Raw genomic sequence first — 13,403 nt, forward strand, 5'->3', positions numbered from 1 at the left:
CGGGGAGCCGGGAGGGAGCCCGGCGGAAGACGGCACACAGACGCCCTTCCCCGCCCGCTGCCCGAGATGCGTCCCCACAGCAGGCGCCGGAGAACCACGCCTACGCCCGCAACCCGTTGGGCCTCAACTCCAACAGCCCGCGGCTTCCGTCGCCGGGCTTCCTCCGGCTGCCACGACTTCCGGGACGCGGCATGCCGGGGCTTGTAGTCCGCAGTTCCTAGCTGCGCCGGGAGGGCGGCCGCTTCAGGAGCCGGACTACAACTCCCAGAGTGCCCTCGCGCCGCCGAGCCCCGAGCGTCGGTGGGGGCTGCGCGCGCAGCGATGTCGCTGGCCGCGTTCCCGCACCAGTGCTGGCGGCTCTGCAGCTAGAGAGGCCAGGGAGCGGCCCTCCCCGGGCCGAGGGTCCCAGTCCTTGTCGTGGGGCCGGGTGTCCAAGGACGCATTGCTCTGCAAATCCGAGGGCGCCAGGCTGTCCTGCGCCGGAACCGCAGGAGAGCCCAGCCGCTCCCCGCTTTCCTTCTCGGGGCGCGGCCTCGGGGAGGCTTGTGGGCCAGGCTGTGCGTACTCTCCCTCCTCCCCAGGCCGCACCGGGTACCCCGCAGCCCGCAGAGGGTGGCGGCCTGGCGCCCGCCCATGAGGAGTGACCCAGCGACTTCCGCAGTCCCCCTGAGGGGGCTCGGGGGGCCCCTGCGGAGCAGCGAGCCTGTGCGCGCCGCTCCGGCGCCGTCGGCGGCCGCGCTTCTACTGGAGGAGGCGGCCGACCTGCTGGTGGTGCACCTGGACTTCCGCGCGGCGCTGCGCACCTGCGAACGCGCCTGGCAGGGCCTGGCGGAGGAGCCGGCGGGCGCGTAAGTGCTGGGCTCGGTTCGCCTCCGGGGGCGGTGGGAGGGGCGCCAGACCCCAGCGCTCCTGCCGTCCGGTCGCTCACGCCAGCCTTATGCCGTCTTTTCTCGCGGTGACTCTCCGGAGGCAGCGGCTCACCTTGTGCGGGTTCTCCGAGGAGAGAACGAGGCGCTGCCCAGTGAGGAGGAAGCGGTTGAGTAGTGTAACGGGCTTAGGGGGACCCACAGCCAGTTCTTTCTCCCTGTTCCAGGGTAGAATGCCTGACGGGAAGATAGAATTGAGTTGTTAAATCACTTCAGTAAGCAGGTGGCGAAGTCCTCTCCTAGGCGCACCCCTCCCCCGAGCGCTCTCACCTTGGCTGATAACTGGGTGTGTTCTGGTCCTGTTGAAGGATCGTATCAAAGAATCGAAATCTTGGTCCTGCCTTGCTCTTTCTGATGCTGCTAGCCTCTCCGGTAGCTGAGGGCATCATTTCTCTGTGGGTTGTAGAGTTGGATTGGGCCGCAGTAGGGAGGGGGTAGAGTCCCCAGAGAAGGATGGATGAACTGGGGGGCCCTGGCTGTGTGTTGAGGGGTCGGTGGAGGCTTGTTGCAGTAAATGCTGAAGGCTGTGATTCTGGGTGCTGCCCTCAGGCGGAGACCTTGCTCCTGCGCCTTTCTTCACTAAGCCAACTCTTAGCTTCAGCTCTCTTTCCACCCACACATTTGTGCTGCCCTTTGACTTTTTCCCCTCGGGAGTAAATGAACCCTTCCTGTTTGCTAACCCTGAATTTACCTGGATGCAGGGATGTGTGTTGGGCAGCAGCCTCTAGGTTTGCCTCTAGGTTTACAGGAACTTTTAGCTCCTGGGAAGAGGGCAGTTTTCTCTTGTGTTGGGGCCCATGAGAGTGACGGTAATGGTGAGGCCCATTGGAATGTCAGTGGCGAGGAGAGAGGAGATGGCTGCTGAGCTGGGAGCTGGCGAAGAACAGTCTCAGGGTGGAGGTGGGAATGGCAATGCAGGGGAACCACTTCTGGACTTGAATTGGCTTTTCTGCGGACAGCTGCTTGGAGGTGAAATGCTCTCTGTGTGTTGTGGGGATCCAGGCGCTGGCAGAGATGGATCGGTGGCAGGAAGTGCTGTCCTGGGTTCTTCGGTGTTACCAGGTTCCTGAGAAGCTGCCCCCCAAAGTCCTGGAGCTGTGGTAGGTCCTTAGGTCCTTACTGCTTCCCCACTGGGTCAGTGCAGAAGCAAGAGGCTTTTCCTGGCTTCTGCCGATGCAGCCCTGATATCTCCTCTTTTCCCTTCCATACCATTTCCCTTCAGATCTGATTCTTTCCCTGTCCCGCCGCCCCCCGACTTCAAAACATAACGATAAAAGATGTGGAAGGAGGAATTTAGGAAGGGGGAAGGGAAAAGAGGGAGGAATAGGAGGCGAGCAGTGGGGTGACAGAAGTGGGGTGTGTCAGAGCTGAGAGAGCTTCTTGTTTCTCCTAAGAACTCCTGGTCCTTAGCGTGTCAGCATCCTGTAGGGAAGGGCTGGAGGGCCGGGGGCCGGGCTGGGTAGGAGTGTGGTGGTTATGAGAAGTTAACAAACTGCGAAGAACTGACTGCTCTTTTTTCGGGGTTGGATTATTTGGGGCTGCAGTGTTCTTCTATACAGCAAGATGCGAGAGCCTGGAGCTGTGCTGGATACGGTCAGTGCTTGGCTCCAAGATGCTGACAACCAGGGCCTTCCAGAGTACAGAGCCTTAGCAGAACTTCACCTGCAGCGGGTGCTGCTTCCTCTGGGCTGCTTGTTGGAGGCTGAAGAGCTGGTGGCGGGCTCTGCAGTCTTCAGTGAGAAGCAGCGGCTGGATGCACTTCAGGCCATTAGCACAGCGAGGCAAGAGCAGAAACACGGACAGTCCGGCTCCGAGGAGACCCAGAAGCTAAACCAGGAAGGTGAGACGTTGTCCTTCTTTTTGGCCTCTCTACAGTGAAGTAATGGGCTTTCTCCGGAACCTTGGAACACTTCTTTGTATGAGTAACTTCCAGATCACAGAATAAGAGACCTGTTGAGGTGCTTAGAAAGCCCAGCCCAGACCCTCGGAAGTTGGCAGTGAAAGGTGGGTGGCGCAGTCCTCAGACAGAACCTTGGCTTTTGTCTCCTGACAGCCACCTTCTCCTTGGGGTCCTGTCGTTAGGTCTGCCTCCACTGTGCTGGCCTGGGTGGGATGTTACTCCTTTAAATGCTGGCCCAAATGCAGACCCCGCTGAGGTGTAGTTGGGGATAGCCAAAGGAGAATGAACAGCTGACATGGTAACTTGTTAGCTCGACTTAGGGCATTCAGTTTGGGCCCCTGCCCTGCCTCCTGTGTGCCTTCCCTTAGCAGACCTCTCGCTCAGGGTCTTCTTCAGGGATTGACGTCTGCGCCGTTTCAGGGCCAGCCAGCTTCTGCCCAGTAGAGTGCAGCTCTATAAACGGTGGAAACCGCTTCAAGACCCAACACCGTGCACCTGGCTAGCAGCTGCAAGGGCGCCCTGCACGGGCAGGGATGCAGGGGGTGGACTTAAAGGCCCTCTACTCCGGACTCTTCCCCGGTCCCTGAAGCCTCTTCATCACCTTTTCCTCAAGCGATCGTCTAGTCTGTACATGAATACTTTCAAGGACAGAAAAGTCCCTGTCTCCTGCCGCAGCTGGGGACAGTTCTTTAAGGAAGTTCTTCCCGAGGCTGAGTTTAACGTTTCCTTCTGGTAGTTTCTAACCCACTGATTCTTGCTTTTTCTGTTGGTAACACGTAGAATAGGCCTAATCTGTTTTACATGAAAGGCCCGTTAGGAGACTGAAGTCCTGTTTCCAAAGCGTTTTTCTTTCTGTGCTTTCTTTGTGAGCATGGACCTGCTGAGTTAGGATCACTTCTTTGCAAACAGGTTGTTGACTTCAGGGACTACACGTGACCCCCCCAGACCCCCTGCCTGTCCACTGCCTGGGAAGGAGGAGTTCAGGGCTGGGAGGTAGTGTTCATGTTTGTACTCACGGTCCGAGACTGGAATTCTTCACTGTACCTATTAGGTGCCCTTTATTTTCTGCATTCATTGATCATCAGGAACTATTGCTCTGTGTAACTCTGTGCATACGTCTTAGGCCAAAATGCTGTAAAGTAGTCAGGCTATAAAAGAAGCACCAGACGTGCCGGGTTTCCCCGGCTGAGTAGACGTTTCTGTCAAAGTCCTCTCGTAAGGAGGTGGTAGTCTGGTGATTTAGTCTGTCCTTAAAGCACCTTTGGAGCTTTTGGAACTTCCTTTAGAACCACTTTATGAACTGCATGAGAAAGCCAGTCTTGTTACCCTTTTGCTCGACTTTTATAATCAAGCTCAAAGCTCAGAGTCAGGGAAGCTGGTTCTTACCCTGACGTTATGCTCCGTCTCCCCGGCCAGGCTTCTCCTCCCACAGGTTTCTGTCACTACTGACGTTGCTTCGCCAGCTTTGGGACTCTGCAGTGAGGCACTTCTTTTCCCTGCCCTTCAGAAAGAGCCTCCTGGCTGCCTTGCTTCTCTGCCTCTTGGTGGTGAGGTTTGATCCCGGTGAGTGAAGACGCCTCCCGCCCTCCTGGGGATGGGGCGGTTGACAGGGGCTGGCCCTTGGGAGCCCTCCTGGGGGTGGAGGTTTTCCCTGATCTCTTCTGCAAGGAGGAGTTGGTGGACCCAAGCAGGAGCCAGCCCTGGAGAAAGTCCACTCTGCCCTGTTGACCCTGGACGTCCAGGGGTGAACTCTGAGGAGAGCCTCAGAGTTAAAAAAGAAAAACTTCATCATAATGTGTAAAAACTTTATGTTAATTTAAAACATATTAAATTGTAGAAATACAATTACAATAGAAAAATATATATAATATTTTAGAGAATATGGAAAATAGAGAAAAGTGTAAAGGAGAAAACAGAAATCACCCATAAGCCTGCTACTGTAATGGTTATACTTAGTCTTTCTCTGGATATAGATGCAATTTTCTGTGTCATTAAGTATTCTTTTTTTTTCCTTCTAGTTGTATTGAGTTATAATTGACATAGAGCACTGTATAAGTTTAAGGTGTATAGCATAATGATTTGACTCACATACATCATGAAATGATTGCCACAGTATGTCTAGTGAACCTTTATCATTTCATATAGATAAATAATTTAAAAAAGAAAAAAATTTTTTTCCTTGGGATGAGAACTCTTAGGACTTACTCTCTTACCTTCTGTATCTAACACACAGCAGTGTTAATTATATTTATCATGTTGTACATTACATTCCTAATACTTATTTGTCTTATAACTGGAAGTACCTTCTTCCAATTGCCCATCCCCCTACAAGTATTCTTTAAAACATGGCTTTAGGGACTTCCTTGTTGGTCCAGTGGTTAGGACTCTGCGCTTTCACTGCTGAGGGCCCGGTTTGGATCCCTGGTCAGGGAACTAAGATACTGAAGCGCAGCCAAAAAAAAAAAAAAAAAAAAAAAAATGTGTTTAAAGCTTTACCTGGCTGAATAATATTTCAGATTACAGGAACTTCCATAATTGATTTTACAATGCCCTGTCGTTGAACATTTTGATGGTTTCTTACTCCGTTTTCTGCTGTGCTCTTTGCTGAGGGTTAATTCTTCAGACCCATAAGCACTGGGTCAACGGTTAGGTGCTCACTCGTGGACTTTCCTGTGTCTTGCTCTGTGTGAGTTATGACCTAATCTCTACTCATGAATTTAGTTTTAGGATTATGTAACTTTCAAAACTGAAAGGAAAACTGGAAACCCTTGTTTCAGTCCCTTCATTTTCTTTTTCTTTCGTTTTTGGTTGAGAAACCTAAGAACCAGAGAGAAAAGAGAAAAGATGACTCGAGAGTCACACAAACGTGTGTCTGTTGCTCTTGACTTAGCCTTAGATCTCACCCGTGTCCGCCTCTTCCCTTTTTCTCGCTCAGGAGCCGTTTCTGCACAGCTCAGGTTGTCCCTTTGACCCCGTGGCTGAACACTGAGCAGGAGTTCCCTCTGAACAGCTCTGTTAGGCCTCAGGGAAGCTGAGGAGAGTTTGTGTTCATTCCTGTCCACCATCTGACCTTTGACTTTGTTCCAGAGGCGTCGAAACTTTTTTGTGGTTCTTATGAGTCCTTCAGCCTCATAAGCCCTGGTCTCCTGAGTGGGTACAGCAAGGGGCCGTTTGAGCTTCTTCCATCAGGGAGCCCCGGCTGTGGTCCCACCCTCAGGACAGTCTTGACTCAGTGCAGGGGTGGTGAGAACCCAGGGCTGGGCTGCAGTTAGAACTCGGCAGAGAGGATGTAAAGAGGGTGGACTATAATGGCTTTCTTAAAAGTAACTTTTTTTTTTTTTTTTTGGCACGCCTTGTGGCATGCGGGATCTTAGCTCCCCGACCAGGGATTGAACCTGCGCCCCCTGCATTGGAAGCGTGGAGTCTTAACCACCGGACTGCTAGGGAAGTTCCAGTAACATATTGCTTTTTAAGAAAGAAAAAAAAATCAATTAAAAATCAGTAATTCAAATAAGGAAAAACAAACAAACGAAAACAAACAGCCAACTCAGCTCTCATTCAAAAGAGGTGGATTTTACTTTTATTTTCAATATAATTAACTTATAATAAAAATAGGTAATACTGTCACTTGGCTCCAAATTGAAAAGATACAAAAAGGAATGTCGTGAAAAGTCTCTTCCCAAATTCCTCTCCCCAGAGGGGGCCACCGTTACCAGTTTTTTGTGTATTAAAAAGTTAGGTTAAAACATAATAAATTTGGATCTTTTTCTGAGCAAGCTAGAGGTCACTGTAATCCAAGTGAAGAAAATACATCCCAGAGTCTATATCCTGGAGAAAGGGACACTCTTTCCTGTTGGGAGGGGAGGAGGGGCACCAGCATGGGTCACTCCCCAGGTGGGAGAGTTTGGGTGGGAAGGGGCCCACTGACTCACCTCTCCCTGCAGCTTCTCCCACTTCCCTGCCCTTCATCTACAAGCTGGCTCAGATCTTCCATCGGATCCGCAAGGCCGTGGCTTCTTCTCTCTGCCGGCCTCCCGTCCACGACTGAGTGGTCTTCCTGCTCACCTTGACCGCCTGGTCCCCAAGGCTGCCGGACAACAGAGCCAGTCGTCCACGGCAGCCTGTTTCTTGCAGCTGGATGGGCCCTGCCAGTGCGGCCAGCCTAATTCTAGGAGGAGCTGACCTGGCCCAGGCACTGTATCTTGCTGCCTGAATGCCCTCCCCTTTGCGCCCCACTTTGGCCGGCTTGGCAGGTGGTGTGGAAACAAGATGCACAGCCCTGCAGAGGCCCCTTGCACAGGAGGGGTTTGGGAAAGGAGAGTGCTTTGTCCTTGAAACATTTCATCTTCCTGCAAAGGCAGGGGTTTGATTTTTCAGGCCAGGGTGTTCATGAAGCTGGAAGTTCAGAACAAGGTCCTGGTGGAGGGACTTGGCCTTTCACTTGCTTGGAACACTTAACTCTGAAGGTCGCCCCCAGTGCAGGCCCTCCCCGGGCAGGGTGAGGGCTCCACAGTCTGGTCTGGTTTACCACTACCCCTCCCCGAGGTGTGCAGTGGGCCTATCTCTGCTCAGACCAGACATGGCTTCCTGAGCCCCTGGTGCACTTCTCACTGGGTGAGGGGATCTGGCCTGGTGCCTCCTGGGCTTCAGCTCAGATTTCCAGGTTGTCAGTGGCCAGGCGGGGCTCTGTTACACCGGTGTCTCTGCCCTCTCTCCCTCCTGTCAACTCCTCCCCCTGCCATGCGGTAGTTGCGCTTCGCCCGATGGTTGTCTCACCAGGTTCTGCCTGCATCCCTGCCTCCTTGGTACACGCCTTTGCTGGTTCCCCCCTTCTATGACCTGTTATTCTAGTTATATTCTATTGCTTGTATAACACACAAGTGTTTCTGCTTCTGTGACCATGAAAAGTAGGCCAGCCTCAAAGGCTGATGAGCTGAAAATGGAGCGGGGTAGTCAGGTGAGCTGGAAGCATGTGTGGAGGGGGTTGGGTGGAGGGAGGCTCTGCAGGCAGCGAACGATTTTATTCCTATGCGGGGAGGAGACACTGGGGCCCTAGCGGTTGAACAGCTGAAATGTTTCAGTGCTTCCTGTCAGTGGCCACAAGAATCCTACCTGTTTCCATGTGAGGACATGCCGTCGGGTGGTGGAAGGCCTGGGAGGTTAGTCCTAGGGTTGGTCCGCCGAAGCTAAGAGTTAAGAGCCCTGCGGAGAGGAAGGGGGGCGACCGAGCTTTGCTCTCTATCCTTCAGGATGATTTTTAAAATCTGGTCCTGTTCACACCCTGGATAAAACTCTTCAACGGCTTCCCCTGGCCCAAGGGTAAAGCACAGGTTCTTGCTGTGTAGGCCCTTGGGCACTGGTTTTGGCGGACACCCCTACTTGGCGTGGGGCCTCTGATCCAGCCCAGCCCCCCATGGTCTTAGTTTTCTGAGCACTGCACCCCTCACACCGCTGTGCCTTCTGCACCTGCTGAGCCCTCTGGAGGCCCAGCTCCCCTTTTGCCTGGTGAGCCCTTTCAAACTTCCAGACTTACCCGAGGGTTGCCTCTGTGCATCCTTTCCTGGTGTCCCCTGCTCCAGGCCCCTGTTTCATGTGCTTTCTGTGTGGTGACCCCACGGCCTCGTGATTGTGGGGTTCTGTGGCCTCTCTGAAGCTGGGGAGTGTGGCTCTTCGCAGTGCTGAGTCGAGGGTAGATCCCTGCCCTCCCACTCGCTGGCTGTGTGACTGTTGGAAAGTGATTTAACCGCATGTAAGTTGGTTCTTCCCTCACAGGGACTTGGGTGAGTAGATGAGCCTCTGGTGCGGTGTTAGCACATCTCCTGCTCCGGGTAAGAGCTCCCATGAGAGGTAGCTGTGTTCCCATTGCCTGGCCGAAGGCCGGGGGTTAGAAGGTGTTTAGAGGCATTTAAAAGAATAAGCGGATGTAACTGACATGACGGGAGGCCTCTGCCACAGGTGCGTGTGTGGGTTTGTGTTGTGGAAGCCCCGACTTTCCAGCCTCTTCTCTCGCCCCGGAAGCCCCCATGTGGCCCTGCTCTAGGCCTTGAGGGTCTCTGCTTCCTGTCTGTCTTGAGCTCCACAGCCTTGTTTGGCATCCAGCCCTCCTAGTCAGACAGGCACTCGGCCCTGCTGCTCGGGTGGCTCGGGCCGTTTCTGAGGGTGCAGCTGCTGCTCTGGCTGGTCCTCAGCTCTGGGCTTGACGAGGTCCGAAGCGAAAGGAGAGCCGCCTTGTCACACCAGCGCCTGTGGTGACCAGTGAGGTCGCCATGAGCTGCAGATGGCCTTTGAGCCCGTGAAGTGTGGCTGGTCCATATGGACATGTTCTGTAAACGTAAAATACACGCTGCTTTCAAACACATAGAACTACAAAGGTGGAAACTCGATAATTTTTATATTGATTGCATGTTAAAATGACAATCTTTTGGGTATATTGGGCTAAATAAAATCTATTACTGAAATGAATTTCACCTGTTTCTTTTCATTTTTTGGGGAGCTCCCAAAATGTTTAATCTTGCACGGAGATTAAATGTTTCTGTGGGCCGGCACTCGCCAGCACCCAGCACACGTCCGGCCCAGAGAAGCGGCCCATATAGTGGGGTCTGCAGACAGGAAATCTGGAAAGACCACCTCTTGTAGCCCCTTTGTGAGTTAAGGAAATGGGGACCCCAGGGTGAAGTGAGCCCCCAGGTGACAGCCTGCATGAGACCAGGGTCTCCTATCCACCCAGCGTCCCCTCGCTGCACACGGTGCCCTCACATGCCCGGAGGTCAGCCGCTGAAGCTCGCTGTCAGCATGCAGCTGTGTCTGGAAGGTACCGCGGCCTGAGCGAGTGGGCTGGTCCTGCAGGTTCTGAGAGGATACGACGTGGGTTCTGTGGCCGAGGGGCCGCTGGGGAGGTGGGGTGAGGTGACGAGGGCTTGGGCTGCGGTGGGTGGTCACCGGTGCGGGTGGGGAGCAGCGGAGGGGAGGATGCAGGGTTCTGCTTCTAGAAGGGGGTTCGGAGGGGCCGAGGGCGTATTTCGTGGCTTTGTGCAGATGACGCCGTGGATGTGTTTGCACATGTGTGTGTCTAGACTGTTTAAAAACTATTTGAGGTTTACGTGTATAGTACAGAATTCAGAAGTCACAAAAGGGTGTTTGTGAAAAAGAGCGTCTTTCCTTCCCTGGCTGCCTGCCCCAGCCTACCTCCGCTGCCATCCGTATCCTCCCACAGCTAACCTCTGACACGAAGCTTCTCTTCCTCTCTGCAGAGGATGGCATCCTACACACACGTGCCACAGTCTTTTTAAAACTTAATTAATCTTGGATGTTTGTTCCGTATCAGCTGATGTAGAGCTGCCTTATTCTAACAAGCGCTCTGTATTCCGTTGCATGATAGGCTCACAGTATAAAGCCCGTACCCTTTCCCCTGAATGCAGTGAAGCCTGTCCACCCTCTCCTAAACCTGAGTCTGAGATTAGCAGGTGGGGGTCACACCTCTGCTGTCTGCCTGCTGACTGCCTCAGCCACAGGGGAGCTGAGAGCCGGCCTCTCACACTCCGGACACTCCACTTCTAAACCGGGGCTCTTGCGTCCACTATTCCCCAGCTCCTCCTTTTCAAGCACCTCTTTGAAACTTTTCACATCCCCTTGTCACTTTTTCTACCATCCGATGGGGACTGACAGGCATCAGGTAATATTTGGAGACTTGGTTGAAAAACGACAGGATTTTTGCGGAAGTACGTCAGCATAGAGAAGAGTCACTTTAACAGTAGCACCAGCATTATTGATGTGGAGAGGTTGCTTAGGCAGAAAACCAAAGTGTACGGTCCTTAGAAGGTAACCAGCAGCCTCACCCGCAGAGCTGCATTAAGTTCCGGAGAAAAGCACTGATGCTTTTATGTTAAGAGGCTTGTTTTCCAGATGCAACAGAGCGTAGTCCCTTCCTTGGCTCCTTGCTGCCTCTGAGGGCTCTGACTCTGCCCTTTCTGTTTCTTGGGCTGGTTTCCCTCTGCCCTTGGCCTGCGTGCTTGGAGGGAGCACACCCTCAGGGCTCTGCCGGCAGCTCTGCTCTGTCTGGTCTCCACCCCCATCTCTGACCTCACAGGCTATTTGTTTTTTATTTCTTCTTCTAGAGTTTCTTTGTATATAAATTTTTTCAAATTTGGTTATCGATCCCATTTTCTCCTGTTTTTAAATAAAAATATACATACTGTTTTATTCCTTTTTTATTTTTCAAAGAAGTGGCATGATTTTGAGGAATATAAAGGAATATAGGTTATTATAATGTGTACTTTTGCTGGTTTGGGTTCTAGCTCTGCTGCTGCATTGCTCTGTAACTTTGCAGAAAGCACTTAATCCTTAGGTCTCAATTTTCTTACCTTAAAGATGGGGATAAAATTTTTCTGCCTTATTTTCTTTACGATACTTCTGTATCATATGAGCAAAAGTCCACTAAAAAAACTTTGAAAAGTATTAAGTGATACATACATACACGGGATGGAGTATTTAAAACACCACGAAATATTTACTATTATAAAATAGGATGGTTAAGTCTTTTTTTTGCGGTACGCGGGCCTCTCACTGTTGTGGCCTCTCCTGTTGCGGAGCACAGGCTCCAGACGCGCAGGCTCAGCGGCCATGGCTCACGGGCCCAGCCGCTCCGCGGCATGTGGGATCTTCCCAGACCGGGGCACGAACCCGTGTCCCCTGCATCGGCAGGCGGACTCTCAACTACTGTGCCACCAGGGAAGCCCAGTTAAGTCTTTCTGATAAAATAGGTCTAAAATATTTGAAATAGATACGTGAAATAGGTTACACAGACACTGACTTTCCATATGGGCACATTTAGTTGGATTAAGGAAGACTAATGGCCCACTAGGGATCTGTGTCTAGTTACACAGGCAAATGCAAATCAACGCTTTCTCTCCTCTTTTTAAAATAATCAGGACTAGGCCAGGAAATGACACGCCCTCTGCCTCACCTTTACTTCAGGCCTGTGGGAGGAGGAGGGTGGGGCTGGAGAGTAGGCTCTGTGAGAGAATATTTGCTGAAGACAAAGGCTGGGGGTTGTGGTCTGAGGGGGTGGCTGTCTCAGAGACAGGGAGAGTTCACGACAGGGAAGCAGGTGCAGGTGGGCACTCGAATTTTAGAGATGGATCTGTGAGCCGGTACTGCTGGGGTCAAAACTCTGACACCAAATTGACCAGAGTGAAAAATAGCTGGGGTCCAAGCCTGGCTCTGCTGCCACATGGGATGACCAGACTTTACTTTCAGATCTGTGAACAGGCCACGTTACTCATTATGTTTGTAAGACATGAAATGTGTTCATTCAAACAACCTTACTAAAAACCCCGTAGAAACATCTCCATCTTCTCTTCGATACGTATGCCTATTGTTTGCCATAAACATATATCTAGTACTTTCAGTTCTGCGGTTTTCATTTAATATGATCATCTATTCAGTTTTCAGCATTGCCGCTTCTTTATGTATTTGTTTCCTGGGGTTGCTGAGACAAAATTAGCACAAACTGAGGGGCTTCAAACAACAGAAACGTACTCTCTCACAGCTCTGGAGGCTGGAAGCCCACAGTCATGGCGTCTCTCTCCGGAGGCCCTGGGGAGGGTCCTTCCTGCCTCTTCCAGCTCCCAGAGCTCCAGGTGTCCCTGGGCTTGTGGCCGCATCCCTCCTGTCTCTGCCTCTGTCCTCATGTGGCCGCCTTCTCAGTTTCTATGTTTTCTGCTTTTCTGTCTCTTTTAATGTCGCCGAATTTAGGAAACACCGTAATCCAGGTGATCTCATCTCGAGGCCTTAATTACACGTGCAAATGAGGCGACAGTGGAGGTTCCAAGTGGACGAATCTTTGGGGTCTCAGTTTTCCATTTTAGCAGCCATGTAACCCTTCCTACTGATGTGCTGGCCATTCTAGATCTTGCTGACATTTTGCTAATGTGAGCAACAGCGCTGCACAGACTGTGTGTACGAAGGCCATGTAACTGTTATTTTCCTTGTGGGTTATTTTCTTGGGATAGTCTTCTGAAGCAGATTTATGGCAACGGTGAGAGTGGTTTTCCAGCTCTTTTAACATGCTGCCAGGGTGTGGCCCAGAAAGGCTGGATGTCTGTGATACCCACAGCATTATGTGAAATATCTGGAAAACAGAGAAGCCAGCAATCGTTTCGGTGTCTGATAGGAGGCAGATATCCAACAAGTGAAGAATCAGCTGCATGCAGAGCGCCAAGGCCTCAGAGAAGACCTGACCTGACCGCCTTACCTCTTCTGTGGTGCCGCTTTACCCCGCGCAGCTCGTTCGGTGCTTTCTGAGGGGCTGGCGGCTGAAGAAGGCGGTCACCGGATTGGTAACAGAGCCTTGGGTGAGGGCGGGGGCTTCCCCTGGCCTGTGAGCCACTTGCCCCTGTTTGTGAAGGAGACGAGTTTTCTTAGTTCACCAAGCTCAGGGTTCTCTGCACTTCGCCTCCCATCCCAGCTGCCTTGTATTTCTGCCGGGTTTTCTGTGCCTGACAGGTGATGGCCTAATGGGCTGCCCCCTGGGAGGTGAGCTTAGCAGGGATCAAAGGCAATGCCATGAAGTGTCCCAC

General features: G+C 52.2%; 1 protein-coding gene across 1 annotated transcript; it reads left to right on the top strand.

The window, feature by feature from the left end:
- Positions 1–295: 295 nt before the first annotated feature.
- PEX26 (peroxisomal biogenesis factor 26) lies at positions 296–9,288 on the top strand. Its single transcript, XM_030834873.2, has 5 exons — positions 296–848; positions 1,886–2,026; positions 2,471–2,766; positions 4,243–4,389; positions 6,771–9,288. Exons 1-5 carry the CDS (start codon positions 634–636, stop codon positions 6,872–6,874), a joined length of 903 nt encoding a protein of 300 aa, XP_030690733.1. The 5' UTR covers positions 296–633; the 3' UTR covers positions 6,875–9,288.
- The last annotated feature ends 4,115 nt before the right edge of the window (positions 9,289–13,403 follow it).

The sequence above is a fragment of the Globicephala melas genome, chromosome 10 (genome assembly GCF_963455315.2).
Source record: "Globicephala melas chromosome 10, mGloMel1.2, whole genome shotgun sequence".
NCBI classification, from domain to species: Eukaryota; Metazoa; Chordata; class Mammalia; order Artiodactyla; family Delphinidae; genus Globicephala; species Globicephala melas.